General features: G+C 37.5%; 1 protein-coding gene across 8 annotated transcripts in view; it reads right to left on the bottom strand.

Moving 5' to 3' along the window:
* Ccdc68 (coiled-coil domain containing 68) overlaps nt 1-24,779 on the bottom strand; it is a 59,297-nt gene extending 34,518 nt beyond the window's left edge. For 4 of the 8 annotated variants that reach the window (XR_012447025.1, XM_074069787.1, XM_074069783.1 and 1 more), the window contains exons 1-4: nt 17,224-17,358; nt 4,761-4,856; nt 1,699-1,827; nt 483-569 (exon numbers count right to left, since the gene is read on the bottom strand). Coding sequence is in view for 7 of the 8 variants with exons in the window: in XM_074069787.1 (XP_073925888.1) it covers nt 483-569; nt 1,699-1,815 (204 nt within the window). In the remaining variant the exon portion in view is untranslated. Of the gene's footprint in view, nt 1-482; nt 570-1,698; nt 1,828-4,760; nt 4,857-17,183; nt 17,359-24,758 lie in introns of those variants that run through there. The other 4 variants (XM_074069786.1, XM_020166825.2, XM_074069785.1 and 1 more) reach the window with 4 other exon arrangements.
* Nucleotides 24,780-27,528: the final 2,749 nt, after the last annotated feature.

Below are 27,528 nucleotides of genomic sequence, written 5' to 3'. Positions count from 1 at the left end.
AGACAAGACAAGTGCAGTTTTCTCAACTGTAGGTATATAAAGCTGATATTAAAAGTAGTTTGATGGCTTGTATTTAAGATTATTGACTGCCTAACAAAATCCTCATCCTGTTCAGGTCAAACAGCTTTAACTATGTGTCCAATGGTGTGGCCTAGGTAAGCGACAAGTTTAGAGCTTTTTCTGTCATTAGGGAGTGTTGCTGCCATGTCTCCTAGCTGGTCTGACATCTTCCTATGTACCTTGAAAATTAAGCCCTGTTTAGAAATATTCAGGCAAGGTCTGACCATTTCAATCTGATCCTATTAATGACATCTGTGGTTAAACATTTCACACACAGGGCAATTAACATCTTCAAAAAGACACCCATCATTCAAAGCTTCAAAGAATAATTACTACCTGAACAGTTACTTAAATAAAGTCTATAGAGCTTTACTCTATCTTTCTGAAGGAATATAAGAAGTAAGTTCTCCTGAATTCATTACCTTCGCCTCCAGTTTGTGATTTCTACTATTGTGTCCTATTTCATTCTTAAACATTTGTTTTCGGATCTTTTCCAGAGTAGTTCGAATCTAGAGGGGGAAATATTTTATTTTTGGTAAGTCATTTAATGTAAAAATGGCTTTTTCTCTCTCTACCAACTACAGGGTATATGCTATGTCTAGAAAGTAGTGCATACATACTAATGTCAGATTTAATCTTGATGCCACCAACCTGATTGTGTTTCAGGTGACACTGTTTAGGTTGCTGAAAGTAAACATTTAGTCTTTGAATCTCTTTTAGACAAACTTAAAATATGAGAACCTAAATAAATATTATACTACAAAATAATTATTATTTAGTAATTAGTATTTAATACTATGCATTTAGTTCATTTCTGTATTGCAATTTAGTGCTAATTTACTATTTAGTAATTACTATAAAACAATTACTATTTGGTAATCACTACAAAATAATTGCTATCTAGTAATTACTACAAAATAATTGCTATCTAGTAATTACTACAAAATAATTACTATTAAGTAATTACTACAGAATAATCACTAAGAGGAGATCATACAAATTTATGCATGAAATATAAGCCCCATGTCGTCATGATCCATGGAATTTCAAGACACTCAATGATAATTTAATTAGATGATCTGAACAAGTTATGAGCTATAGAAATCAGAATTTGTCCATCTGTTCTAAGAAACAGTTTATATCAATGTCTCCTTTTATAAGCCCTTACCATCCTGGGTTCTCCAAAGATTTCACATTTTTAATGAAGTAACACACCAACATGTATTCATTGGCAATAGTTACCCTGAACTGTGAAAAGGAATGAGGTAAGGAGGGAGACTACTTATCAGGAAGCATAAACATCTACTTGGGAACATAGTATCAGCACTCATGAAACCACTAGGATAGGTTATAAAACAGTGGGAAATCCAGCCACGAATAGGGTGGGACAAATTAAGTATTTATAGGTGTTCTGAACCCTCCCGTCCCATTATTCAGTTATACTAAAATCATTTTACTTCAATTGTAAGATCAGGTTCATATCCTGACCAGGTGTTTAAATTTATGGCTGTCATTTACCAAACTAGATTTGTTCCTTTCCATACATTCCATGGAGAGATAAACAAAGCTCACCAATCCATATCAGAATTTATCTTCAAAAAAATCATACGATGGAAATGACTTCCAGTACCCACATACCTTTCTTACATATTCAGTTTCTTCAATAATGTGAGCGGATGTAGACTCATACAAGGCAGAATTATCTTCTGTCTTACCCATTGGGGGAAACTCCGTGGTCACTGTTACTGTTGCCATTGTGAATTCTGGCTTTTAGAAAAAATAAATCAGCTAAGCAAAACATACTTGTTTGATTATATAGTTCATAAACTTAAAGGAGTTATCACTGTAATCAAATATAGGACAAAAAATTATAAGTCATTGGTAAATAAATAAATAATAATAATATTTATTAAATTAATAAATAAATCAATTTAATATGAAAGCAATATTATCTGAAACTATCATAATTAAAAATTTGAAAACTGAATAACCCCAGAGGGAAAAAATGTGAATATTTTCTTTTATTCAGCATCATCTTCGACTGAAAACATTAAGTGTAGGGTCCATGTCTTATTCATCTGGATGTTCTAGCACATTGTAAGAGCTCAATAAATGTCTGTGGAACTAAAAATACAGTGATGACACTGCTGTATGTGATTTTAATTACAGTCTATAAAGGCTTTTTAAGAAAGAACTATTTGTAATAGCATAAGGTGGGGGGAAAACTCAAATGCCCACACAAAAAGGGCTGATTGATTAAACTGCTGCTATGGAGTCATCTTTAGGATGTATTGTGCAATTAAATGGCCTCATCCAAAACATATTATATTTTCTATAAGAAAGGTTGGAATATGAACAGAGGAAAATCCATCTGTTACAGTTCTGACTCAGAGTTATTTAAATATTCTAGATGGTTATAAAACAAAATTTAAAATTAAAATAAATCATACAAAATAAAAAGTGAAGCAAACAAAAATAAATCAATTTAGGGGCATATCAAGTTGGTAGCATAATCACATTTTTTTTCAAGTGATTTAAAATGTATACCAGTGACTACTTATATATTAGGCTATATTTATTCTGAAAACAAAATGAATGGCAAAACAATCTTAAAATATATTATCTAATAATATTGTTAATGGAAACATTGATGTTGTTTTGAAACTATTTGTGTGTATGCATCTTTGTGTTTGTGTATACTTAGGTGTATACTGTAGAATAAAGCCAATAAATAATTGATTTAACATTATTAAGATTCATTTTTAGCACAAGGGAAAAAATAAAAAATATAAAACCAAACTGTTGGGTAAAAAACATACACTCTGATTGGGATTTATGAGTGTACAATAATGGTTTCTTATATGTACATATTATATACATTATATACTATGTATAACCTATATTGCCTCTATCCACTGAAAGTCTAGAAATATAGAAATAGTACCAATTGGCACTTCTTGTGATTAGACTGCTCTCTTTTTATATCATATGCTGCTAAAAAGAAACTAGGACTTTTTCATTGATTCTGGTCACAGGTAAGAAATCTACAAAGTACATGTGAGCTCTTGAATCACACCAGCAATCAAAAACACTGATCAAATACTACTTAAATTAGACACGAAAGCCATCCTGAACAGGAATGACCATGATGGATTGAAAACTATCAAAAATTTTAAATCCCTGAATTTATGATGACAGGTAAAAACCCACCACCACCAACAGCCCTCATCATTCACCTATAGAAATTATCAGGCAACAACTCAAAGGAGACAGACCGCAATTATAATAAAAAGTAGCAAAAAGAGAAGGAAAGGAGGGAAGAAGACAAGAAGATATAGAAAGAATGAAAAGAAACAATGAGCATTTGTCTTTTTTTTTATTCATATGTGCATACAAGGCTTGGGTCATTTCTCCCCCCTGCCCCTACCCCCGAACTTACCACCCACTCCGCCCCCTCCCTCTCCCCCCCACCCCCTCAATACCCCAGCCGAAACTATTTTGCCCTAATCTCTAATTTTGTTGTAGAGAGAGTATAAGCAATAATAGGAAGGAACAAGGGTTTTTGCTGGTTGAGATAAGAATAGCTATACAGGGAGTTGACTCACATTAATTTCCTGTGTGTGTGTGTGTTACCTTCTAGGTTAATTCTTTTTGTTCTAACCTTTTCTCTAGTTCCTGGTCCCCTTTTCCTATTGGCCTCAGTTGCTTTTAAGGTATCTGCTTTAGTTTCTCTGCGTTAAGAGCAACAAATGCTAGCTAATTTTTTAGGTGTCTTACCTATCCTCACCCCTCCCTTGTGTGCTCTCGCTTTTATCTTGTGGTCAAAGTCCAATCCCCTTGTTGTGTTTGCCCTTGATCTAATGTCTGCATATGAGGGAGAACATACGATTTTTGGTCTTTTGGGTCAGGCTAACCTCACTCAGTCTTGTCTTTACTTATGAACTGTATTTCATAGTAACCAAACAGTTGATAAGGGAAAGTTTTCTATAGAATTCCAGCTAATGATTCAAAAGGATTGATCCACTTAGAAAATCTACCATTTGCAATCCCTTATGAAGTAATGGATCCAAGCAACAATAATCAACCAAAGCTAAAAATGTGAAAGTTTAATAAGTGATGCACTAACCTAAGACCTCATTAATCAATCTTAATGTAACTAAAAACTGCCATGAACTCAGAGTCTTAAGCGACACAAGACTAAATGCAAGATATAAATCTTGTTTGGATCTTGCCTTAAACAAAACAGTTATAAAAAGACTTTTATTAGACTGCTGGGAAAAGTTGATAGTAAAGAATTCTTGTGGGCTACAGATGTGGATCAAGTGGTGGTAGGCATGCTTACCCAATAAGTTCAAACCCAGTATCACCACCACCAAAAAAAAAAAAAAAAAAAGCATCCTTGTAATTTCTCTGCAATAATAGAATTATGACATTCTTTTAGAAAATCTTATCTATTAATAACATTTGGAGTTACTTCAAAATACTAAGGTGGAAAAACTAGAGTTGAGATAAAGATAAAAAGTTTAGCAAAATATAGGTAATTGTTGAAGCTGGACAGGAAGCACATACTGTTCATTTTGTTCTATTTGAAATTTTTATAATAGATAAATAAACCATAATTTAAAAAACATGTAAACAAAGATTATTAAAGCCATTTTACTGAAAAGGAAGCTAAGACTACCATAGTGATGTTAACTTACCCAAGATCAGAGTAAAATTAACAGAGCCCAGACTCAAACCTTCATCCTTTTAACACCAAGTTCAACAGCATTTCCATCCCACTAAGGCCAATTTTCCTAGAGAGAACCAACAACAACAACATTTAAAATCTAGCAATGACATATGCAGCTTAAGGCACAGCGAATTTTTACATTGGCCGGCATCACTTTGAAATCAGCCTCCAGGGTTTCCACAAAGTCCTGCACTTATCTTTTAATCTTCAATGAAATTGACAGAGCATGCCAAGAATTTTCCATTCTATTATAAATCCTCTCCCACAGAAGTTACGGCTTCTATTTGTTTCAGCTAACATTGACTTGGCAGCAATGACTCTCAAAATCTGCTTGTGTAGAACGAAAGTGGAAATACTGCTCTCCCTCAGTTTTCTGAAATCTCTGCCAGGATTGAGAACTTGGACCAAAACATTTAAATGTTCAAAGCAAAAGAAACACCCCTTCTTACATTTTTGAATGTTTCAGGAAAATCAAAATAATAACAAACCATGACAAGTGAAAAGCAGATATAAAGTTCAAATTTAGAGTCCATCTATTAAGTTTTACTGTAGCACAACCATGGTCATTGGTTTGCATATGCTCTCTGCTTCTTTGGCTCTACACCACACAGTCGAGCTGTAATACAAAGAGAATATGGCAAGCAAAGTCTGAAATTTTTACTATCTGGTGCTTTCCAGGAAAGCACACCTGGGTTGGGGAATGGCAGGAAGTGGGAGGAGAGGTAGTCTGAAATTAGAGGCAAGTAAAGCAATCGATCTGGCTTGGGTTGAGTTTTTTCTCCAGTTCAATCCTGTTTTATCTACAATCCCATATAAAGGATTTCCTCGTTTGTTTGGGTTTTTTTTTTTTTTGCATGTTATGCATTGTGTACATTTGCAAATGAGAAGAGGCATTTGTGACAGAAATGAATGAATCTTCAGAAAAGACCCACTCTACTCTCACATTCACAAACAATAACATTGAGCCTCATGTCAGACATTCTAAAATAGACCTTCCTCTCTGTTTTTTTGTGCATGTGTATTTTTTATTCTTAATATAAAAAGTTCTGATCTTTAATCTCTGATAAGGGATTCTCAATTTTTTTCTCAAAAACCTGGCCCTTTCCCCTCTCCAGATAAATAAGTTACACAGAATCTAAGCCTTGACTTACATATTTGTTGAGACAAGGGTGAAAACACTAGAGTTGTGAAAATGCCTGGCTGCAGAAGCACCATAAATATCAGTATTATTGCTCCTCTTATTTTATATTCTTAATAACCATAAAAATCAAGCAGCCCACAACGGAAGAGGTAGGTCAGGACTATCTGGTTGCAAAGTATAACATCCAGCTGTATCCCTGTGAAACTCAATTTCTCTCTTTGGTTCAGAAAACTTTTGTGCCCACAGTTCCTGATTTGTAGGAAGAAACCCAAGGGGAACATAATCCTGCAAAGTCCAAATTGCCATATGGCGTTACCATCCTGGGGAAAATCCACGTTAGCATTTTATTTCAGCCAGAGGTAGATTAGGCAGACAAAATTTTCAAAATAAAACACAATCAGTTAATTAAAGTGAGGACAGACTTTATTTGTTTTATGCTAGAATGGATTGAAGACAGCTTATAGGTGGTACCGTGCCAAGAGAAGGTATTTCCTAGGCTGGGGTTTTTCAAGCAGGGCTCTGTCCCCTTAACTTCAGCCAAAGCAGCTCTGCTTTGTTCTGTCACACACTGGATCTTTTTACAGCTAAAGGATTTAGAGAACTTGCTTAGTTTCATGGCTTTGTTCTACCACCCAGTAATTGCTACGTTGGGTAAGTTCCTTAACCTCTCTGGGCCTCAGTTACATTAAGGAAAAAATTAGATAAGATTAATTATTAACAATAGTCATCAACATGGGGTTGTTAGTGAGTTAATATTTGTCAAGCATTTGGCACATATAATATATAATAGATGATTATCAAGTGAGTAAATAAAATATGAGTCCATCATCCATAATTAAGGTTGACAAGCAATCTGAGTGGTTTTAGGGAAGTACCAGGTAATATTTTTTAAATAGTCTGCAGTCTGAGCTGGGCTATAAAGGCAAATTTTCTTTGGGGCTTTTAAGACTATCCAGGGTAGTGATTCTTTATTACTGAAACATTCCCAACCGATGATGCTCACAGCTGATGAATAGCTCACAATCTACAAAGCAATCTATGTGATAAACCAACACATCACTAGACACCCAGGATAATGCAACTAAACCCCACTAAAGTGTTTAATGACAAGAGAATAGCTGAAGTATTGCACATTAAACATGTGTAAGGCTTAGTTAGAGGTTGTCTTGTGCCCCACTCCAAATTCACAGGTTGAAGTCTAACCCCCAATATCTCAGAATGTAACTGTATTTGGAAACAGGATCATTGTGGATGCAATTAGCAAGGTAAATATGAAGGCATCCTGTAGGAATGTGGACCTTTCTCCAAGATGACTGATATCTTCCTAACAAGGGGAAGTCTGGAGAGAGATGAGTTCACCGAGAGAACACTATGTGAAGAGGAAGTCAGAGGTGATGCTTCTCCAAGCCAAGGATTGCCAAAGATTGCCAGCAGACCATCAGGACCAATGGGACAAGCATAAAACAGCTTCTTTCCCTCAAGGGAACCAAACTTTCAGAGGCCTTGACCTCAAAATTCCAACCTCCAAAACCAGTAGATAATAAATGTCTATTTTAAGCCAGTGGGATTGTGGTACTTGGTTAGAGCAGCCCTCTGAAACTAAGAAAGGACTGTTGATAGTCTAGAAACTATAACAAAGGCGTTTCCCTTCTTTACTTAACCCTTGTTCATCCTTTCCTATAGTAAATGTTTACTGAACAAAACTGTGTTAGGAGCTGTGGCTACAGGGTGAGCCTCTAAAGACAGTGTTTCCATGGGACTTTCAGTACAGCAGGGAAGACAGATATGAAATGTTTAAGTAAATATGGGAGGTGGTAGCAGAGGTAAGAACAAAGCACATCAGGGTAATGGGAGGTGGTGCTATTTGGGAGGAGTGGCGAGGGAGGCCAGCTGGGAGGTAGCACTGGAAGAAAAGGCTGGAATGAAGGGAGATGCAGGCCAGTCACTATCTGAAGAAGGGGGCTCCAGGCAAAAGGGAAAACAAAACAGACACTGGAATTTACTCCAAGTAGTGCTTAAGAATGCCATGAGACTCTGCGTAGCCTACCATTGCCTTTTCTTTTTCTTTTAATGTAGCAGGGCACTTTCTTTTTTTTTTTTCCTAAAAGTAGTCTGAAACCTATAGAGACTTCTAATTCACTACATTAAAACAGATCTAGGCCTGGCTGGAATGGCCCCCTAAGGGTTGAACTTTAGGCAGTGTCTAGCAAAATCTGTGGAGCTGTCAGATAGATGCTGCATGCTCAGTTCAGAAAGTCGGTCATACAGCCTGGGGGATGCTTCAGAGACAGCCACAGCTGGCTAAAGAACACTATGGTTTGGCATGTTTACCTATCCAGTGCCTGGCTCTCCTTCCTGGATCTGAGGAATGACCATCTGCATGAGTCATGCAGGAAAGAACTCTCACTCATTCCTCCTCATTCCCTGGAACTGAGGCACACACACACTACAACACCTAGGTGCAGCCAGCTGAGTACGCCCCATGGAAATGTCCATGGAGACTAGCTGTCAGGCTTAGTAAAGCTGGAGGCAGTGAAAACACAGTTAGCATTCACAGAAAGTGACACACATTCAGTAGCAGGAAGGCCAATGGCCAGCCCGTGGCAATGCCAAAAGGACCTTAATCTGCTTTTCCTGCAGGCTGATCTTGCTGAAGTATTAACACACTCCTCATACCTAGTTTTCCAACTTTTCCACCCATTTCAGGAGCAACTCCACATCCTTCTAGTTAATTCTTTGCAACCAGGAGCAAAGAATTGCTCCTGGTTTGGGCATAGTTCCTGAGTTTTCAGATTTTAGTTTCTCAGCCCCAAGCTAACAATATAGTTTCTTTGTTCTTGACCACTATTATATAAAGAGCTTAGGTATCAGAAACTATAAAAGTAAGTTATAAAAAAAAAGTATCACAGGATAATTAGGTAAAGAAAGGGGAAAGCTAACACATCTCCAAGCCTTGGAAGAGAATGGCTACATCTGAATATTAAGTAACACACCTCTTCTGCAGCTACATTGCATAGTACAATGGTGACATCCAGTGTCAGCTGGCTAAATCTCAGGTGACTGCAGTTTACCTTAAAGCAATGCACGGCACACCAAAGACACAGAACTCAACTTCTAGCTTCAAGTTTGTCTAAGATATTCTTAAGTAGGATTAATTTTATCCAATTATGTATTACTCCTTTTTATGTACACATAAACTTATATTATAACTAGTCTTATATAAAAATTTTAGGTATTATATAAAAGGTGCTTATTGGGGGGAAAAATGAAAATGAAATATTGGTGCAAATGCAATGTACAAATAATATAAATGATACTATGATAACACTTCATCATTTTCAAAAAAATTACTTTCCATATACTGTCAAAATTAACCATTACAACACTGTGGTATAATTATTATCTTCAGTACTACACACACACACACACACACACACACAACTAGGGCACAGAAAATGATGTGTTTCAAGGTTCTAAATTGGCCTTATCACCTGTATCCAGCTAGATTGACCACAAATCCCGATGTCTTTGAGATGAAATAGTCTGTACAGTCTAATTTGACTGAAGATTTCTGCCAATGTCCTGTTTAGCAACACGACTGCAAAGGAGTACAAATCACAAGAATCCTTACCAATTAGGAAGCAGAGGGAAGGAGGGGTCAGGATCTGTTGAACGCCCATAAGTCAGTTAGAGTTCGGTGTCTATGCTGATCCCCATATATGACCTGAGAGGCCAGTGTTATAATCCCCTTTTTACAGATGCGAAAATTGGGCACTCAAAAACATTAAGCAAAGACAGCCAATTAATTATGGTCATGGGATTTCAATTCATGACTCAGTTGGCTATTTCCCAAGAGACTGCTTGCTTTTCCCATGAGTCTGCAGGTTCTTTCCAGCTTACCAGTTGGCCTCCTGCTGCAATCCAAAAGAATTTCTAAGCCTCACATTTTGAGCCCAGGGTAGTTTAGAAATCAGGTATTCCAAAGTAAATCACTAAGTAATAATCAAGGGTCTCCTGATGTGAGATCCCAGATGTTCCTCTAGGAGTCCTACCAGATGTTGTTGCCTCAAAACACTATTCCATGAACAGAGACAATATGGCTTCATGACTTAAGAATGAGGGATTTGGATTCAGTCAGTGCTCTCTATAAGACTCTGTTCTACTTCATTACTGATTGAGAAGTCTTAGGAAATGATTTACAAGCCTGAGGCCTTAGCCCTCATCTGAAAAACTCAGAAGAAAATGTGTCCTTCCTCATAGAGTTATGTGAGGATTAAATGAGACAATTCATTAAAAGTACTCATGGAGTATCTGACAAAATATACATTAAACATCCAAAAGTTATATTTACATTCACCACTTGTGGACATCCACTTATAGGCCATAGTTTGAAAGTTGCAATATCTACAACTCAGTTTTTCCCTCAATATTCCTCTCTCACTCATTCAGCCAATTATTTTTCTTGCTTTAAAGTTCTCAACTAAAAAATCAACCCAAAAGTCAGTTATGATTTGTCAATGAAGAAAATACAGAAGCAGCAGATGTCAATGACATATAACACAGTTGCTTGTAACATTTACACAGTGTCTTTTTGGAAGAGCTCTCTTGTGGTTTTATAAAATATTTTAAGAGCAAATAGCTCAAGAATTAATAAAGTATCTATAGCTTTCTACTCATCCAGAGTATTTCAGACACAACATAATTCATTTCATTTTAAAAGTTAGCCATGGGGAGGTGGGATGTGAGGACACAGAACAACTGGAACTCATTCTATTGCTGAGAGGAATACAAAATTTGCTACTTTTGACAACAGTTTGACAGTTTTCTATATAGTTAACTCAAACTGTACAACCCAGAAATACCACTCCTAGGTATTTACCCAAGTTAAATGAAATTTAAATTCTATGAAAACTGAATACGAATATTCATAATTGCCAAATGCTGGCAACAAGTCAAATGGTGAACAACAGGCAAATGCTACTCAGCAATAAAAAGAAATTGCTATGGTTTGGATATGCAAAGTCCTGAAAGGTCCATGTGGTAAAGACTTGGTCTTTAGTAAAACATTATTAGGAAATAGAGGAACATTTAAAAGGTGAGGCCTAGTAGGAAGTCTTCAGATTATTGGAGTGTGCTCTTGAAGGGAATCGTGGGACTCCCACCTGCTTCCTGTCCCTCTCTTTCACTCCCTGCCCATGAGGTAAGTAGTTTTTGCTCTGCCATACATTTTCACCATGATGTGTTGCCACAGACTCAAAAACAACAGGCCATTTGATCATGAACTGAAAGCTCCAAACCTGTGAGTCAAACAATCTCAAATATTTGTGATAGTGATAAAAAGCTGACTAAAACAGAAATGAACTACTAAAACATACAACCACATGGTTAAATCTCAAATATATCATGCTGACTGAATATAGCCCAAATTCAAAGAGATACATCTGTGTGATTCCATTTTTATGACTGGAGACAGAGCCATGGTTGTCTGGGACTGGAAGTGGGGGAAAGGCTGACTACAAAAGAGACTTGGGCCTGTCTGGGGTGAGGCAGCTTAACTAGTCCATATTTTGATGGTTGATGGTGGTTCTCTCACTACAAGCATTTGCCAAAATATACAATACTCTACAGTTTAAAAAAAAAAAGTGAATTGGGCAGATGTCTGGTGACTCACTCCTTTAATCCTAGCTACTTGGGAGGTTACTAGGTTTTAATCCTAGCTACTTGGCCAGCCTGGTCAAAAAACGTTTGTGAGACCCCCATCTCAGTGGGAAAAAGCTGGGTGTGGTGGTGCGCACCTGTTATCCCATTGACAGTAGAAAGCTTAAAATAGGAGTCGCAGAGTCCAGGCCACTCTGGGAAAAAAGCAATACCCTGTCTTCAAAATAATTAGAGCAAAACAAGCTGAAGTCACGGCTCAAGTGGTACAGTGCCTGCCTCACAAGCACGAAGCTTGAATTCAAACCCCAGTAACACACACAGAGCAAATTGGTATATAGTACTTTTATTTCAAACATAAATATTCACAGATTATTATTATAATAATTTATTATTATAGTATGCAAAAAATAAAGTACAAATGAGATTTTGAGATCCCAGGACCCTTAGTTATTTTATGAGAACTAACTGGAACCCACAATTAACTGGATTAATTTTCCTCCATCCAAATCACTGACCACAAAAAAGTGTAAATGGAAAGCATGTAAATATTAGCAATGGAATCAGAACTGTTAAGAGCAGGCAAGTGGCTATTCATAGGTAGATTGGTTAAGTAGAAAAGCCAGTGCTACAAGAATAGTTAATAAAGACATTCAGAGTGATGACAGAATCAAGGAAGGTCTTTTAAATATTCTAAAACAGTTAATCATGAACACTATTTACTAAGGTGAAAAGGTCAGAGGAAACATAATACATATAATATCTGCAACAATATTTAAATCTCACTTATGAACCTTGAACTTTTTCTCTCATTTCCCCATACCTTTCCTAATAGCTGTCTAGAAGTCTTCATATTTCGCTCATTTGCAGGTAGACTATTGGGTCAAAAACTATAAAGTGTATCAGGACCTAAAGCAGTTGGGACTCTCCTTTTTGTCACCACCTGTGCTCACCTTTATGTGCCATGAACATGTCAGACTTCTCCAAGAGGAGCATTCTACCAAAATCCAGGTGCTTATAGGAAGATACTGGATGAAAGGCAGAAGCTGCTTGTTCTGGGTAATAGCAATTTCTTCATACCAGATCATGACAACATAGATGCAGTTCATCAAAATAATTAGAAGGTGCCCATGGCTCAGTGCCTAATCAAGCTTTCTTCCTGTTGGTGGACCCACACAGCATGGTAAATGTTTTCACCCCCTTCCTGAAGTATATAAATGTCAGAAGGATGAAGGTGGATTCCCGAATATAGACTGCACCCCTAAGGAAACATTTGGAATATCACTGTAAGATTAGAAAAATGCATGTTTTTAATAATTTTTTAAATCCTTAGTAAGGAGAAAAACAGATGTTACCCTCTGAGACTGATTGCTTCATCTAATCACAGGTCATCTAAACAGCAGTGCTCTCACCTAGGAGTTTTTAAGAAGCTGTTTTGACATTTCACGCAGAAAAGCTGAGGCGCAAATGAACACATTCAGCTTTGGGAAAACTGTATTATTTGACTTAGGCTATCTTGTTTTCAAATTTTAGATGTTTAAAAACATCTTTTGCATTCTAAGTTATCAATAAAGTAGACTTCAAGCTATTTCAATGTTCTCTTTTCTCCAATAGGAACTTAAATTTGAGTAGAAACTGAAAGGCATTGGTAGAGATACTGTCTTCTTTTTAGAGCCAGAGAATCTGCCAGATAAGAATAAAAGGGTCTCTCCTCAAATAGAGAATTCTCTCAAGCATTAATTGTCCAGCTTGACCCGCCCCACAAATGCACCTGCCATCATGCACAAGGCAGGATAAATGGGGGTGCATAGGAAAATAATTCTGGCTAGGTATTACTGTTCAAGTTTCCTGATTCCTAATAGGGGTACACCAAAGGTCAACATCATGTAACTAGGAAGTTCTTATTTGGTTCCAAATACAAAACTTCATGGCTTAATAAGAGTTGAATATTCAACTCTTGACATTAATATTAAAAATTGTCAAAGAGGAGAACCAAACAATCAAGTAAACTTGACTTGTTATTTCAAATTTTCCTATCAGGGAAGCCAGACCAACATATATAACTAAGTGCATTGCAGAAAAATCCATCAACTGGGGAGCAAAGTGTGGTGTAGCCACCAAGTAGAATGAATACTGATTATCAATAAAAAGGAACCACCTATGGATTCATGCTGCAACCTGAATGAATCTCAAAATCTTTATTCTATGTGAAAGAAGCCAGATGCTAAAGGCCAGACATATTGTATGATTCTACTTTTTTAGGGAATAATCCAGAAAGGCAAATCCAGGGGGAGAGAAAGTAGATTGGTAATTGCCTAGGGCTTAGGTGGAATGGTGACTGACTGCAAACAGACAGCAGAGACTTGGGGGAGTGCTCACATGACCTAAAGCTGGAATCATATCCATAATAGTTAAGCTATGGAAATAGCCAAGATGCCCCACTACTGATGAATGGATTAAGAAAATATGTTATTTATATACAATGGAATTTTATTCAGCCATAAAGAATGAAATTTTGTCATTTGCAGGTAAATGGATAGAACTGGAGAACATCATTTTAAGTGAAGTTAGCCAGGTTCAGAAAGCCAAAGGCCATATGTTTTCTCTCATATGTGAATTATACACTTAATACAAATATAAGCAATATTATGATAAACAGGTCACACTAAGAGGAAGACACTAACAGGAGAACAAGGGTAAAAGAAGGAAGTTATGGTGAACATGGTGGATGTACTCTCTACACAAGAATGAATACAGAATGTTTAAACCTATTGAAATCACCATAAGAAGGGGACTAAGGTAGAAAGGAGAAAAATAGAGGATATGAACCAATTTAGGTTATAATACATATATACATGGAAACCTTACAATGAAACCCCCTGTATAGATAATCTTAAACAAACAAAATGTCCTTTGTTTAAAAAAAAATTTTAAAGCAAAACAGGAAGGCAAAACAGGTCCTGTCTGAGGGTGTTGGTACCAGTAGGAGGGGTAGGATATAAGGAAAGGGGGTAGGAGGGTGAATATGGTGGAAATATGTACTCATATATGAAAATGGAAAAATGAGACCTGTTGAAACTATTCCAGGAATGGGGCAGATGAGGGATAAAGGAGAATGATGGAGGAGTGAATTCAGCTATGATATATTGTAAGAACATTTGCAAATGTCACAATGTACCCCTAGTACAACAATAGAAAAAATTTAAAAAAAAAATGAAGTAATAAACTCTCTTATTCAATCATCAAAAAAAATAATAAAAGTAAATGCAGTGAAGGTTGTACAATTCTGTAAATTTGCTAAAAGTCATTGAATTATACACTTGGATGTATTTAATGGTATGTAAATTACACCTGCAGGAAGCTGTTTTGAAAAAAATAAAACAGAGTAAAGGTAAAAATAGCTTGAATAAAGTTGTCATTTTATAATTTAAAGGATAGAACTTTCTCAATTTTAAGCCTTTTGTTCATCCTTTTTTTCCTCCCCCAAATTACTGTCATCCATAACTGTTTCATTCTCATTTAATTTGCATGCAATTGATATTTAGCTAGTTATTTCACTATTTAATAATATTAAACCTAGAATACATGATTTCTAAATTTTTCCTCAACCTATACAAAAAAGAAAACCACTGACCAGAATAACATGGAAATTCCTTTACAATTTTTAGATGTGACTATTTAAATCTGTGTAAGGGAGTATCACTTACTTTTGTATCACTCACAAAATTAAAGGGGGGTCCCGGATACAGTTCTAATCTGTGGTATTGGGATGCTCTAACAAGACCAGAATATGTCCTCCTGCGTTTCCAACAGAGAGCACAGTGCGCTATACAATAGGTACTCCATAAATACTGGCCCAAATAATGGCTGAATAAACCCACAAAGCCAGAGATGCACCAAACATTTTCTAAAATCAAATATATACAGCCATACCCCCCACACACGTGTTTTCCAAACCTGTGTCAATAGCTGTTTTTGTGCTTACTAAAATGTAAACCCATTTAAACCTGCTATTAAATGTGTACTAAAAATATTTAATCAAGAAATGGTCATATAATTTAGATGGAAGTGTCTCAGCTCAAAAGATTTGAAACTATAACTTTAGAAGACTTTCCAATTCTCTTCAATCTTCAGTTCTTTCTTTATTCAGCATTATCCCAAGTAAATATGCACCTTGTTTTTCAGCTTTAGCCAAATCTAGCTGACGTTTTCTAAGCTTTAGCCAAAATTTGGATTGCAATTCAAGTGTAATGTTGAACACATTCTAAATAACTAAACTAACAAATAACATGCCTATAAATAACATCTGTATTTACTTCAAAAGTTCCTTCTTAGTTAGGACAGAGGATCCATTCATTTTGTAAATAACAAAAAATAAGAATGCTATGAACTTTGCCAGGAAGTATCTAACCTTTTTTCATTCTTTCTGTAAGTACTTGAGAAAGCCATAAGGAATTTTCCCTACCTGAGGCACAAATTCCTCTACGTCTGGGACCTTCATTCAGTGAAAGGGGGTGGGCGGCAGTAGGGCAGCCCAGCAACAGCCTAACAACAGCACCAATTGTGTGTGCTGAAGCACCTGATACCAGTCCAGCTCAAATTTCTGGAAAACCAGTCTTCCAGTAGGGCCGAATATTGTATTACATTCTGTAAACTCAGAAGGACAGATCTTTTTTTTTGGGGGGGGTCATTTCTCCCCCCCTTCCCCCCGCTCTCTCCCTTTCCCCCGCCCCCTCCCTCTCCCCCTAGCCTCTCGCTTTGAAGGACAGATCTTTTCCCTGTTGCAAATGCAAAGTAATTCCCTTTTGTATTTTGACACTTCATCTGGTCTTTACACACCAGAAAAAGGAAAAGAGAGGTTGAATCTTCAAATAGAACAACATGACATAATGGTGAACAGACAGGACTTCAGTTATATTCAGGGCTGACTGCATGTTCTGATATTTGTATTAAGTTATTTTTATTCTTCTTCCCTTCTGAAAAAGGATGAAAATTCACAACTATGGGATCATCCAGCCTAAAAACTTGCGCTGAACTTCCTAAAGGAATACTGCTCTTTTGCAAAGCTGCCTAGGGCTCTGTAACTTTCAGTTCTAAATTCCCACGATGCCAACAGAATAGCAGGAAACTGCTAAGCGGTCCTTGCGCTGCACCTGCAGCTACAGACGTCAGCGCGACTGAATGAAGGGCAAGGCGACACCTCCACTCTTCTTTACTGTTAAAAAGTGCGGACGCAGTGACTGCCACTCCGGAGTGAACAGGTGACAGCGTTCTCCAGAGGCCTTTTTCCACCGCCCCTGAAATTAGCAGACAGAAACTGCGCGACCTCTGACGAAGGGCTTGTATAACCACAGCCTACATAAGTAATCAGGAGTCAGGTGTGCGCCGGGATGAGGAGGACTTGGTTCCTTTGTTGGGGAAAGGCAACTCTCCCTGGAGGAAAAGAAACTTCTGGCCCAGAGAATCCGAGCCCAGAACAGCGTAACAAGGGAGCCAACCTTCTTCACCAAAGACCCCTTTCTGGAAATGTCCTTGGGACACTGAATTCCGCTGGGGACACCCGCTCCAGGGACATCGGAACACACACACACACACCTGGCGCGCGCAGCAGAGGCGGGGTCCGCAGGTCGCCTACCTTACAGGGCTCTCGCGGGGTCCCGGCCTGATCTCCTCAGGGCGCTGGGCGGCGAGGCCAGGGTCCAGTCCCGGGGCTTCGCGGTCCGCCGATTGGGCTCCGCCCAGCGGGGCGCGGCCAGGGCAGAGTCCAGGGCCCCGCGGCTCCCGGGAGCCTGCGCACCAGCCGCGCCCGGGACGCCCGCGCCCTCTGCGCTAGGACCAGACGCCGCCCTGACGCTTCTCTGTAGAGCTACGGATTAAGGAGGGATTTTTACTGATGCGTTTCGAAGAGGCTCTGTTTGCACCCTAAATTCATAAGCTTCTGTTTTCCTTTTCTTGTTTTTAATAAAACTTTATTTTGCAATAATTTGAGACCAAAAAAATTAAAAAGTTGTAGAAAATAGTAAGAGTTGTCTATGTTCCCCCAGCTCTCTTCCGTCCACACCTTACATAGCCTTACATAGGTAAGCTAGTCCAAACTATGAAATTAACATTGTCTATTACTCCTAACTAAACTCCAGACTTTATACAGATTTCACCTATTTTTCAGCTAATATGTTTTAATTGCAGGATCCCACTGAGGACACTTCACAGCATTATCTCCTTTGGTCTGTGACAGTTTTTTATAGTCCTTTCTTGACTTCAACAAATTTGGAGAGTTACAGCTAAGTATTCTAGCAAAATTCTGTGGATAATCCTCATTTGGCCTTGTCTGGTGTTCTTCTCGAGTGCTTATGGGGTGGGGGAGGCAGGAGAGAGAGCCACAGAAACTGCTACTCATCTCATCCTCTGCGGGTGCTCAGAGCAACATGACATCCTTGGCGATGTTGACGTTGATCCCTTGGTTATAGCTGATTTTGCCAGATTTCCGTACTACAAATTAAATTCTCTACATAATTCAATACTATACCATTCAATTTTGTTGGTCGAATCATTTCACTGGAAACAATTTCAGGCTGGTTTCTATGTTCCTGTAAGAGTTCATAAACTCTTAGGACTTGGGATTTTTTTTTAATTACCAAGAAACTATTTCCACTAATCCTCTCACATCTCACAGATATGGGAAATTGCAGCCCAAATCCCTCAAAATCCAAGGGTATTTCAGAATGTTCCTGGGAACCTTACAATTGTTGGTTCCCATCAGCCAGAGGGAAATGTCCATTCTTCAACCAACATTAGCTTGTGGATTACAACCCAGTTGGAGAAGTGAAAGTTGATGGTTCTTAGGTAATTTTTTTGTTAACTAGTCCTTATGGTTCTATTAAATAGGAAGTGTATATTTATAGACAAATTATGTTCCCAGAATAGTGGTGGATGTTTATTACTAGCAAAGAAATCCAGCCGTAAGGATCATTCTTTGTTTTGCTTTCATTTACTCATGTTTGTATTTGCAAGTTGGTTCCTTAAACACTACATTTCCTCCCTTTGAGCTTTAGTCTTGTTCAGAATTTGGTGATGCCCTGCTTCCTGAGACCTTTGCACCTCTATTTCTGCCTAAAATCCTTCTTGGAGCAGGAAAGCTACTTTCCCATTAGCCCAAGTTATGTCCACACAGACATGGAATGGATGGAACAATGACTAAAGCCGCAGAACTGAATGTCTTTTTAGTTTTCAGCTGTTTTTTTTTATTTTGCAGTTATCAAAAAAATAAAAGTTAAAGAAATATATTTTGTGTTTAAGTGCTACCAGATCTGCTATGGAATGTTTGTTTACCCCCTCCCTCCAAATTTCTACCTTGACACCCTAATCACCAATGTGACAGTATTTGAAAATGTGAACTTCAGGAGGTAAGTAAGTCATTAAACCTTCAAGAATGGGTTTAGTGTCCTTACAAAAAGAAGCAAGACAGAAAGAACACCTCTATCATTTGAGCAACAGCAAGAAAGCAGCCATTTGCAAACCAGGAAGAATGCCTTCAAGACACTTTGACCTTGATAGCCTCCAGAACTGTGAGAATAATTTAATACCAATCTAAAGTATCCCAAAAGAAATAGAAAAGGTCAGAGGTAAAGATGAGATTTTGAGTACTTTCTTAGGTACACAATCTACCAGGCAGACTGAGGAACTACCAAGAAAAATAGTCCAACTGGACCTACTAATGTAGAAAAAGCAGAGAAGTGGGAATAAACCTTGAATAACAGACAAAAGTTCTGTTCTTGTCCATCTCTGCTAATAAAGGAAGGAAAGAACCATGGTAGGAACTGAAACTCTGATTGTTGTTATGTTATTGTTATGTTATTCATTAATAAAACAGCAAGATATTAGGAACAGTATGAGCATCTGCATGTATATACAAGTCTGTCTATTCACATAATAGATACAGAAACCACGACTTAGCCAAGGGTGATATTCAAAATATGTACTTGTTGGTTGAGCAGTAGCACAGACCAATCACAAAAGCTGTCATCCATAATAAATCACTGGTATGGAGAAATTTATATCATCAGCTGAAAGTAGCTGGAGTTGTCATGTCATGCTGCTTTTCTCTGCAATGTGTACCCCTCTTGTCAAAGGAAGGAAGCATGGATAAAGGTGGAAAAAGGCATGAAACCTGGGATGTCAATGTTACATACTTTATCCAGGTATTTCTAACTTTGGAGGAAGGATGGAAAACACAGAATAAAGTTATAGGAAAGTGTTGAAAGTCTTTTGGTTATAGATGAACCTAAATTTCTTACCTTTGCTACCGTTTGTTCACATTCTCTTCCTTTATCTTCTCTGCACTTTCAGTTGGTATGGGCAGTTTTAATACTAGCTCCAGAAACTCATTTTTTCATTTCCTCTGGTGAAATATGAGGAAGTCTCATAGATTCTAAAGCTCAATAAATTAAACTTTCATTTAGGTCCCTTTTGAAACTGTTCACATCACCATAGTTAAAATTTTAGCTTCTTGGATTCTTTTCATTTTTTGTTATCCTCCAATGGGCTATGGGAATTTGGCTTCTTAGCCTTTCTGCAACTGCAGTATTTTGAGGGAGTAATTGTGGCTTGATACCTAGGCTCCCATTTTTTAAAAAAATTATCTTTTTTTTTTAATTTTTGGTGAAACCGGGGTTTGAACTCAGGGCTTTGCACTTGCAAAGCAGGCACTCTATCACTTGAGCTATATCTCCAGTCCATTTTCCTCTGGTTATTTTGGAAATGGGATCTTGTGAACTATTTTCTCCCAGGCTGGCCCAGAAACATGATCCTCCCAATCTCAGCCTCCCAAGTAGCAAGGATTACAAGCTTGAGGCACTGGTACCTGGCTGAAATATTGTATTTCTTTACAGTTTGGTGAGCATTTGTTATCAAAGCAGAACTTGAAAAGAAAACAAATATCCTTAGGTTAGTGCAGGGGCAATAGGAAAATGGAAAGGTTACTGGGATCTGAAAGCAGGAATTCTGCAATGGCTGGAACCCCAGGACACCAGGCCAGGATAGGAGAGCCTTGGGATTTGAGCAAGAGTATGGAGTAAGACTGAGAAGTCTGGAGGACCACACAGTGTCAGTGTGTCCTTTCTCTCTTCTGCTCTCTGAGGATGACATCTCCCCACTACCACATGGCTTCCTTACCTCTTGCTCTGGAAATCTCCAGTGGCAGTGAAGCATAGTGCAAGGCAGCATTCAGGTTAGCTGACTGACCTTAGCAAGGGTCATTACCTCTCTGGCTTCAGTTTCTGTGTAATAGGTTCTTGTTTTCATGAAAGGCTGCAATATGCTTTGGCTACTCTCTAGTGGATTATTTTTGTTCTTCTCAATTCTGATCTTGAGCGTGAGGCTCTGAAGAAATCCACTATTTCCTCTTTAGAATGGGTTCTTTGCTCCAAATCCGCTTAACAGTCACTGATCATGTTATAAGTTGGCTGTCATTGGGATGGATATGTCACTCTCTCCATCTTCTAGGACTTAAAAACTATTCAGTGATCAACCTTAATGAAGAACAAGTCTGCCTAGGGCACTTCCGTCAATCAGGGCAATGCCATAACAGGCTTTTGTAATGGAAACTCAGACTGGAGGGCACCATGACTAATGATTCCAGCATAAAGAAGATAAACAAGGAGTGATACTGAAGAATTCAACTTAGGTTTGGGTGGAGGCAGGTGGCAGACTCCACACCCAGCTACTCCTTCCTTTACCAAATGTAGAATCTGATTGCTTTACCTCCTGAAGGGAACTACCCATGCCCTACACTCAAAACTCCTCTGCATAACCTTGATCAAATTTTGTTCAATGAGTGTTCATACTCAAAAAAAAATTGTAAATTGCCAAGCAGGTGATGTTATCACAGATATGCCTTTATCCTTTAAATAATAGCTTCTCCCAGAAATTAAATTAGTTCTAATAGTTCAAATTAATTGCCTTGCCTAGACATGCTAATTGACAGAAGATAAAACAGCAAGTATTTATACTAATAGTAGGTATGATTTGAGGTTGGCGTGACTTTTAGTTTAGAAATAAAGGAATGTCCTGGGGCTATTCTCACTTCAACAGTCATTTTGTAAGAGACACTCCAGTCTGTTTTGCAGAAACTATATAATTCTATTTAATAAGTCTGCCTATTTAAGGGGTCAATGTCTTGCTCTTGTTGTTCCTAACAGAATCTGTGTCCCTCTGTTATCACTTCTTAAGAAAGTAAGACTGCGGCTTTAAGCCAAGTTTGGTGGGGGAGGGGATTGTTAATTTTGAAGAAACTGGACTTTGAACTCAGGGCCTTGCGCTTGCTAGGCAGATGCTCTACCACTTGAGCCATAACCCTAACCCTTCTTGCTTTGGTTGTTTTTCAGATAGGGTCTCACTTTGGCCTGGGGCTGGCCTCAGATCTCAATCCTTCTACTTCTGCCTCCCACATGGCTTGGATTATAGGTGTGCACCAAGATGCCCATTAAGCCAGTTTAAATTTACATTCATTGCCAATGAAGAGCTTACGCTTTGCCTACATAAATGCTGTGCCCATATAAACTCCAGAGGTCAAGCTGAATAGTCTAGGACCAGGCTAAAGGAGAGAATCACTCAGTTCTTTAGAAAAGACCAGTTGAATTTGGAGACATCTTTTCATGTCCTTTGATGACAGCACAGGCCTCTGCTACAAAGTCTCATACAAGAATGAACAGCCACTTTGTTTTGGCAATCACCTGGATTGAAGTTAGGGCACATATCTTTCCCAGATTCTTAAATAATATTCAGCAGCCACTGTTACATCAGAAATTTGAATAACTCAGTCCACAACAAAATGAGTAGGAAACACCAACCTTCTCCCAATTACAGATAACATCTTCAGGACAACCTCCTGACCAACAAAGTCATAACAATGGAAGAGTGCTATATATCTTAGATTAATGTCCTGTGACCTGATATTGTCTTTAGCAGACCAAAAGAGAGACTATGAAAGAGAAAAGTAGCCCTGACCACCCGGAGACAGCACAGTACTATCAGCCAGCCTTACCATTGTCAGGAGCTGACCTGGCACTCATAGCTGGACCGTGAACAATATAACTAGAACACAATAGGAAAGAAAAATGGCAGAGCAACACCTTCCATGATTATGTATGCAATGTCCTCAAGCAGAACATTGTTAAACTGGATCCATCAAAGTACAAGAAGAAGAGTATATCCAATCAAGTTAGATTTGTTTCAGGGTTGAGAGATTGGTACAATTATAAAAAATCAATAACTCAATTCCCCATATTAAGAAACTAAAGAACAAAATTGATCATTTCAAAACTGGAATCAAAGCATTTGTTAAAATGACTTTTTATTTCAAAAAATGAGCAAATCTTTTAGCAAATTAGAAAAGAGGAAAAAAAAAAAGAAGGGAACCTTCTGAATTTGACAAATAATATCCACAAAACTATATAGAAAACATCACAGTAAATGGTGAAACATTGAAGGCCTCCGATGTGAGTTACATGAGTTAATCATGACTCCATCACAGTTCTTAGGAAATGTCATGTTGAAGATTCTTTCTTCAATAAATAAGTCAAGAAGTAAGTGAAATAAGTCAAGAAAGGAAAATAAAATATACAAAGATGGAAAAGGAAAAATTCTGTTTCATTATTCACAGATAGCATAATTATATCCACAGAATGTCCACATAAATCTATAAACTATTAGAATTAAGAAGTAAGTTCATCCAAATTGCCAGATTCATGAATAATACAAAAAAAATTATCAATTCGGTGTCCATATAAAAGCAACAAATTAAAAATGATGATTTATAGAATGATACCATTTACAGTAGCACTAGCAAACATAAAATGCTTGGAATAAATAAAAACAAAATAATGTAAGATCTCTAGACTGTGCCAAACTAAAGAAAATGAAAGGATTGCTATATTCATAGATTGGAGGATGAATTTATGACACAGAAGACGTACAGTCAAAATATCAGTTGTTCTAGCAACTGAGGCCAATAGGAAAAGGAGACCAGGAACTAGAGAAAAGGTGAGATCAAAAAGAATTAACCTAGAAGGTAACACACATGCACAGGAAATTAATGTGAGTCAACTCCCTGTATAGCTATCCTTATCTCAACCAGCAAAAACCCTTGTTCCTTCCTATTATGGCTTATACTCTCTCTACAACAAAATTAGAAATAAGGGCAAAATAGTTTCTGCTGGGTATTGAGGGGGTGGGGGGGAGAGGGAGGGGGCGGAATAGGTGGTAAGGGAGGGGGTAGGGGCAGGGGGGAGAAATGACCCAAGCCTTGTATGCACATATGAATAAAAAAAAAAAGTATCAGTTGTTCTTATTGAGCTCTCTATATTTAAAGAAATCACAATCAAAATTATACTTTCAAATTTAAGTTGATAAGTTATTTATAAAATTTATATGAAAATTCAAGCTTCCAAAAATCATCAACACAAATGAGCAAAAATAAACCAAGTTGGAAGACTTACACAATTAGATCCCAAAACTTAATAAAAAGTTACAGTAATAAGTTTTGTAAGTAGCTCCAAGGTAAACAATAATACAAACAATAAAAGAAAAAGTCCAGAGATGTTATCTGCCTACACCCAGTCACATAATTTATAAGATGAACATAATTACATCATATTTGGAAATGACATTCTTTTCCATGACACTACCAATATTTGAATAGGACAGAAATTTAACTTTGCACTTTATCTCACATCATCCACATAAGATAATTCCAGGTGGATTGTAGATCTACATTTGAAAGAGAAAGCAACAAAGCTGCTCAAAGGAAACACAGGAGAATATCTTTATAACTTTGGCATATGACACTTTCTTAAGCAGGATATCAAAATCACACAGTATCAAGGACAAGATTAATAAATCTTGCTACATTAAATCTAATGAGTTCTGTTCATTAAATTACATTATGAAGAGAATAAAAATTTAGTCATAGAGTGATGCAATATACAATTAAATGCTGTACAGAAATGAGAGCAAGTGAGCTCTTCTGCATGCAATAGCATGAATGAATCTCACAAAATAATGTTAGAGGAAGAAACTAGACAAGAAAAGTATACACACTAAATTATTTCACTTACGTAAAGTTCAAACACTGGAGCACAAATATGTGAAATCACAGATCAACAAATTACTTACTGTGGAGTGCACTGTGCTGGGATGGAGCACCAGCAGATCCTCAAAGGGTGCTGGTACTGTTCTATTTCCTAATGTGGGTAGTGTTCACTTTGTGAAAACACTTCCCAGTTTACTTAGGATTCTTGCACATTCTGCATGTTTGTTATGTCAATTAAAGTGTTTAATAAAAACAAAGACAACCTTTTGATTCCACTTTCTCCTCTCTCCATTTCTTTGTACTACTATATAGCAAAACTTCTAAATCCAAAGTTTTAATTTTGAAATGTCCCAGCCACTCAGTACTTGTTCTACTTTCTCTGCTGTCTAAGCTCACTTCCATGATTAATGCCAGCCATGTTCTAATGATGCTGAAATAGAATCTCCCACCCTCAGTCTCTTCTCTGAATTAGGACTCATGTTTCTAATTGCCTGCTCAGTATCACCAGTTGAATATCTAACAGGTATCTCTACGCTACACATCCAAAACTGCACAAATAACAAAATTATGTATGTGGATTGTCCACCATCAATCTGTAAACTATTAGAATTAAGAAGTAAATTCATCTATATTGCTGGACTCATGGATAATACAAAAATATTGTCAATTCAGTTTCTGAATAAAAGCAACAAATTAGAAAAGATCACCACATAAACCTGATCCACTGACAATGCTTGGTAGATGGCAGCTTTATAATTCCAGATGTTTGGGCCCCAAATCTTGATGACATCATTCTTAAATTCTTTTGTGCTGTTGTATTTTCCATATATTTCTTATCCTATATCCAATCTACTAGAAAATACTACAGGCTGTACTCTGAACACACAACCATGCTTCTACTATTCTCCTGGAATAAATCATTATTTCTTGCCCTAAAAACAAAAATGATCCCCTAATACTGTTATTTATATTCTTGCCTCCTTAAAACCTGTTATGGATCAGAGCTCAATGGATACTGAAGAGCACGAATATCTTTCTGCACTGGTTTCCCATTTCTCTCCAATAAAAGCCAAAGATCTTGCAATGGTGTACAAAGTCTTGCTCCTGCTACCTCTCTGATCTCACCTCCCATGCTTCTTCTCACCCACTCCCTCCACCAATCTAACCCTCTGGCTATTCACTGAGGTTGTCAGACATTATCCTGTCTCCCACCCTTCACATTGGTTGTTTCCTCTGCCTGGGATTGTCTTCCTTCAGCTATCTGCAGGCCAAACTCTCACCAATTCAAAGTCACCTTCTTAGTGACATCTTCCTGGTCACCTTATTTCAAGCTGCAGTCCTCTCCACTGTACTCTGGATCAAAGCACTTTTACCCTCCAATACACTAGGCAATTTCCTTAGTTTCTGTTACTTACTACTTATTTTCTGCCTACCCCACTTCATGTTCACTGATGTTGAGTTACTAATTTGTAAGATTAGAATAAAAGAAGGAAGAGCAGAATTTAAAGGAAAATTGAGTGCTTTATTTTGAAACTTTTACATGTAAAGTCTATTAGCTATCCAATTGGAGAGAAATAGTTGAATGTATGAGTCTAGAGCTCAAAAATTATGTGTATGTGAATTTTGGGGAGTATAAAAATATAGAATGGATAAAATAACTTAGAAAATGAGTATATATAGGAAGTATTTAAAGGAGGACATGGCAAAGTCTGAGAAAAACAGCCAAAATCTAAATTTATAAAGCTATTTCTTTGTAAATATCATGATGCCAGGAATAGAGAAGGATTCAATCAGAAGCCCAACAACATAAGTAGTTAATATAAATAATAGACAACCATTTAAAGCTTGTAAATATATATTCTCTGGATGATGAACTATGAAATAACAATTTTTTAAAACTAAAAAGGGATAATTTTAGGACAGGTCAGATTAAAATCTGGAAAGAAACCTAGTTTGCATCCTTTTCCTATAAACAGATAGTGATCAAAGGTCACACTTTACTAGCAAGTAAATGTCCCCTTTGTGTGTACATGATGTGTATTATGGTATCAAGCTGTCATAGATACCTGAGGAGTAGAATTTCAAGTGGCTTTGGTGGCAGAGGTAGACATCAGGGCACCAGTGTCCACATCTGACCCTGACAGTTTCTCTCTATACCTCACCTTTCTCCTTCCTCCATCACTGATTCTCCTTGGTCTTTAGACTTTGTGATACCTTGATTCTTGAATATTAAAGAGACACTACTCCCTTCCTACAACCTTAAAGAGACTTGAAAAAGAGTGGTTTTTACTTTCAAAAGTAAAGTCATAGTATTTACTTAAAAACTAAATAACTACTAAATTACTTTGGAGAGAGTTGTTCAAAAGCTTAAGTAAAATAGAATTCTAATAGAGGAAAGTTAGAATGCCATGAGTGTTAGACACAGCAACAGGCTCAATTAGTTTGGGAAGCTATTTCTTATTTCCCAAGATCCTTCCTGATCTTTTTTTAGCAGGGCACAATTCTTTTCTGCTTTCTGATCTCTTCATTTCTAGAGCCTCTTAATATCTGTTCTACCTCTTAGTTCACCAGAAGGGAAAGAGAGAGAAAGGAATATCTTCCCTGCCCATATCCTCCCTGGACTTCCAGTCTTAGGATACTACTCTCATGAGACACTCCCCCCCCAACCTTGCCCCATCTCTCTCTGTCTCTAGGATGTGCAGATGGTCTTGTCACATTCATAGCTGTCTTCCTCAGGAAGCCAGCATTTTCATTTGTTGTTGTGAACTTAGGATGTACATGGTTCAAGTGAGGGCCATGTGGCTAAGTCTTTGTCTCAATCTCCTTAGCAGGTCAGAGAGAGTCCCAGCCCTA

The sequence above is a fragment of the Castor canadensis genome, chromosome 4 (assembly GCF_047511655.1).
Source record: "Castor canadensis chromosome 4, mCasCan1.hap1v2, whole genome shotgun sequence".
In the NCBI taxonomy this organism is placed as follows: domain Eukaryota; kingdom Metazoa; phylum Chordata; class Mammalia; order Rodentia; family Castoridae; genus Castor; species Castor canadensis.
The sequence above is the reverse complement of the archived record's forward strand: the minus strand, read 5'-3'. Positions and strand labels throughout refer to the sequence as shown.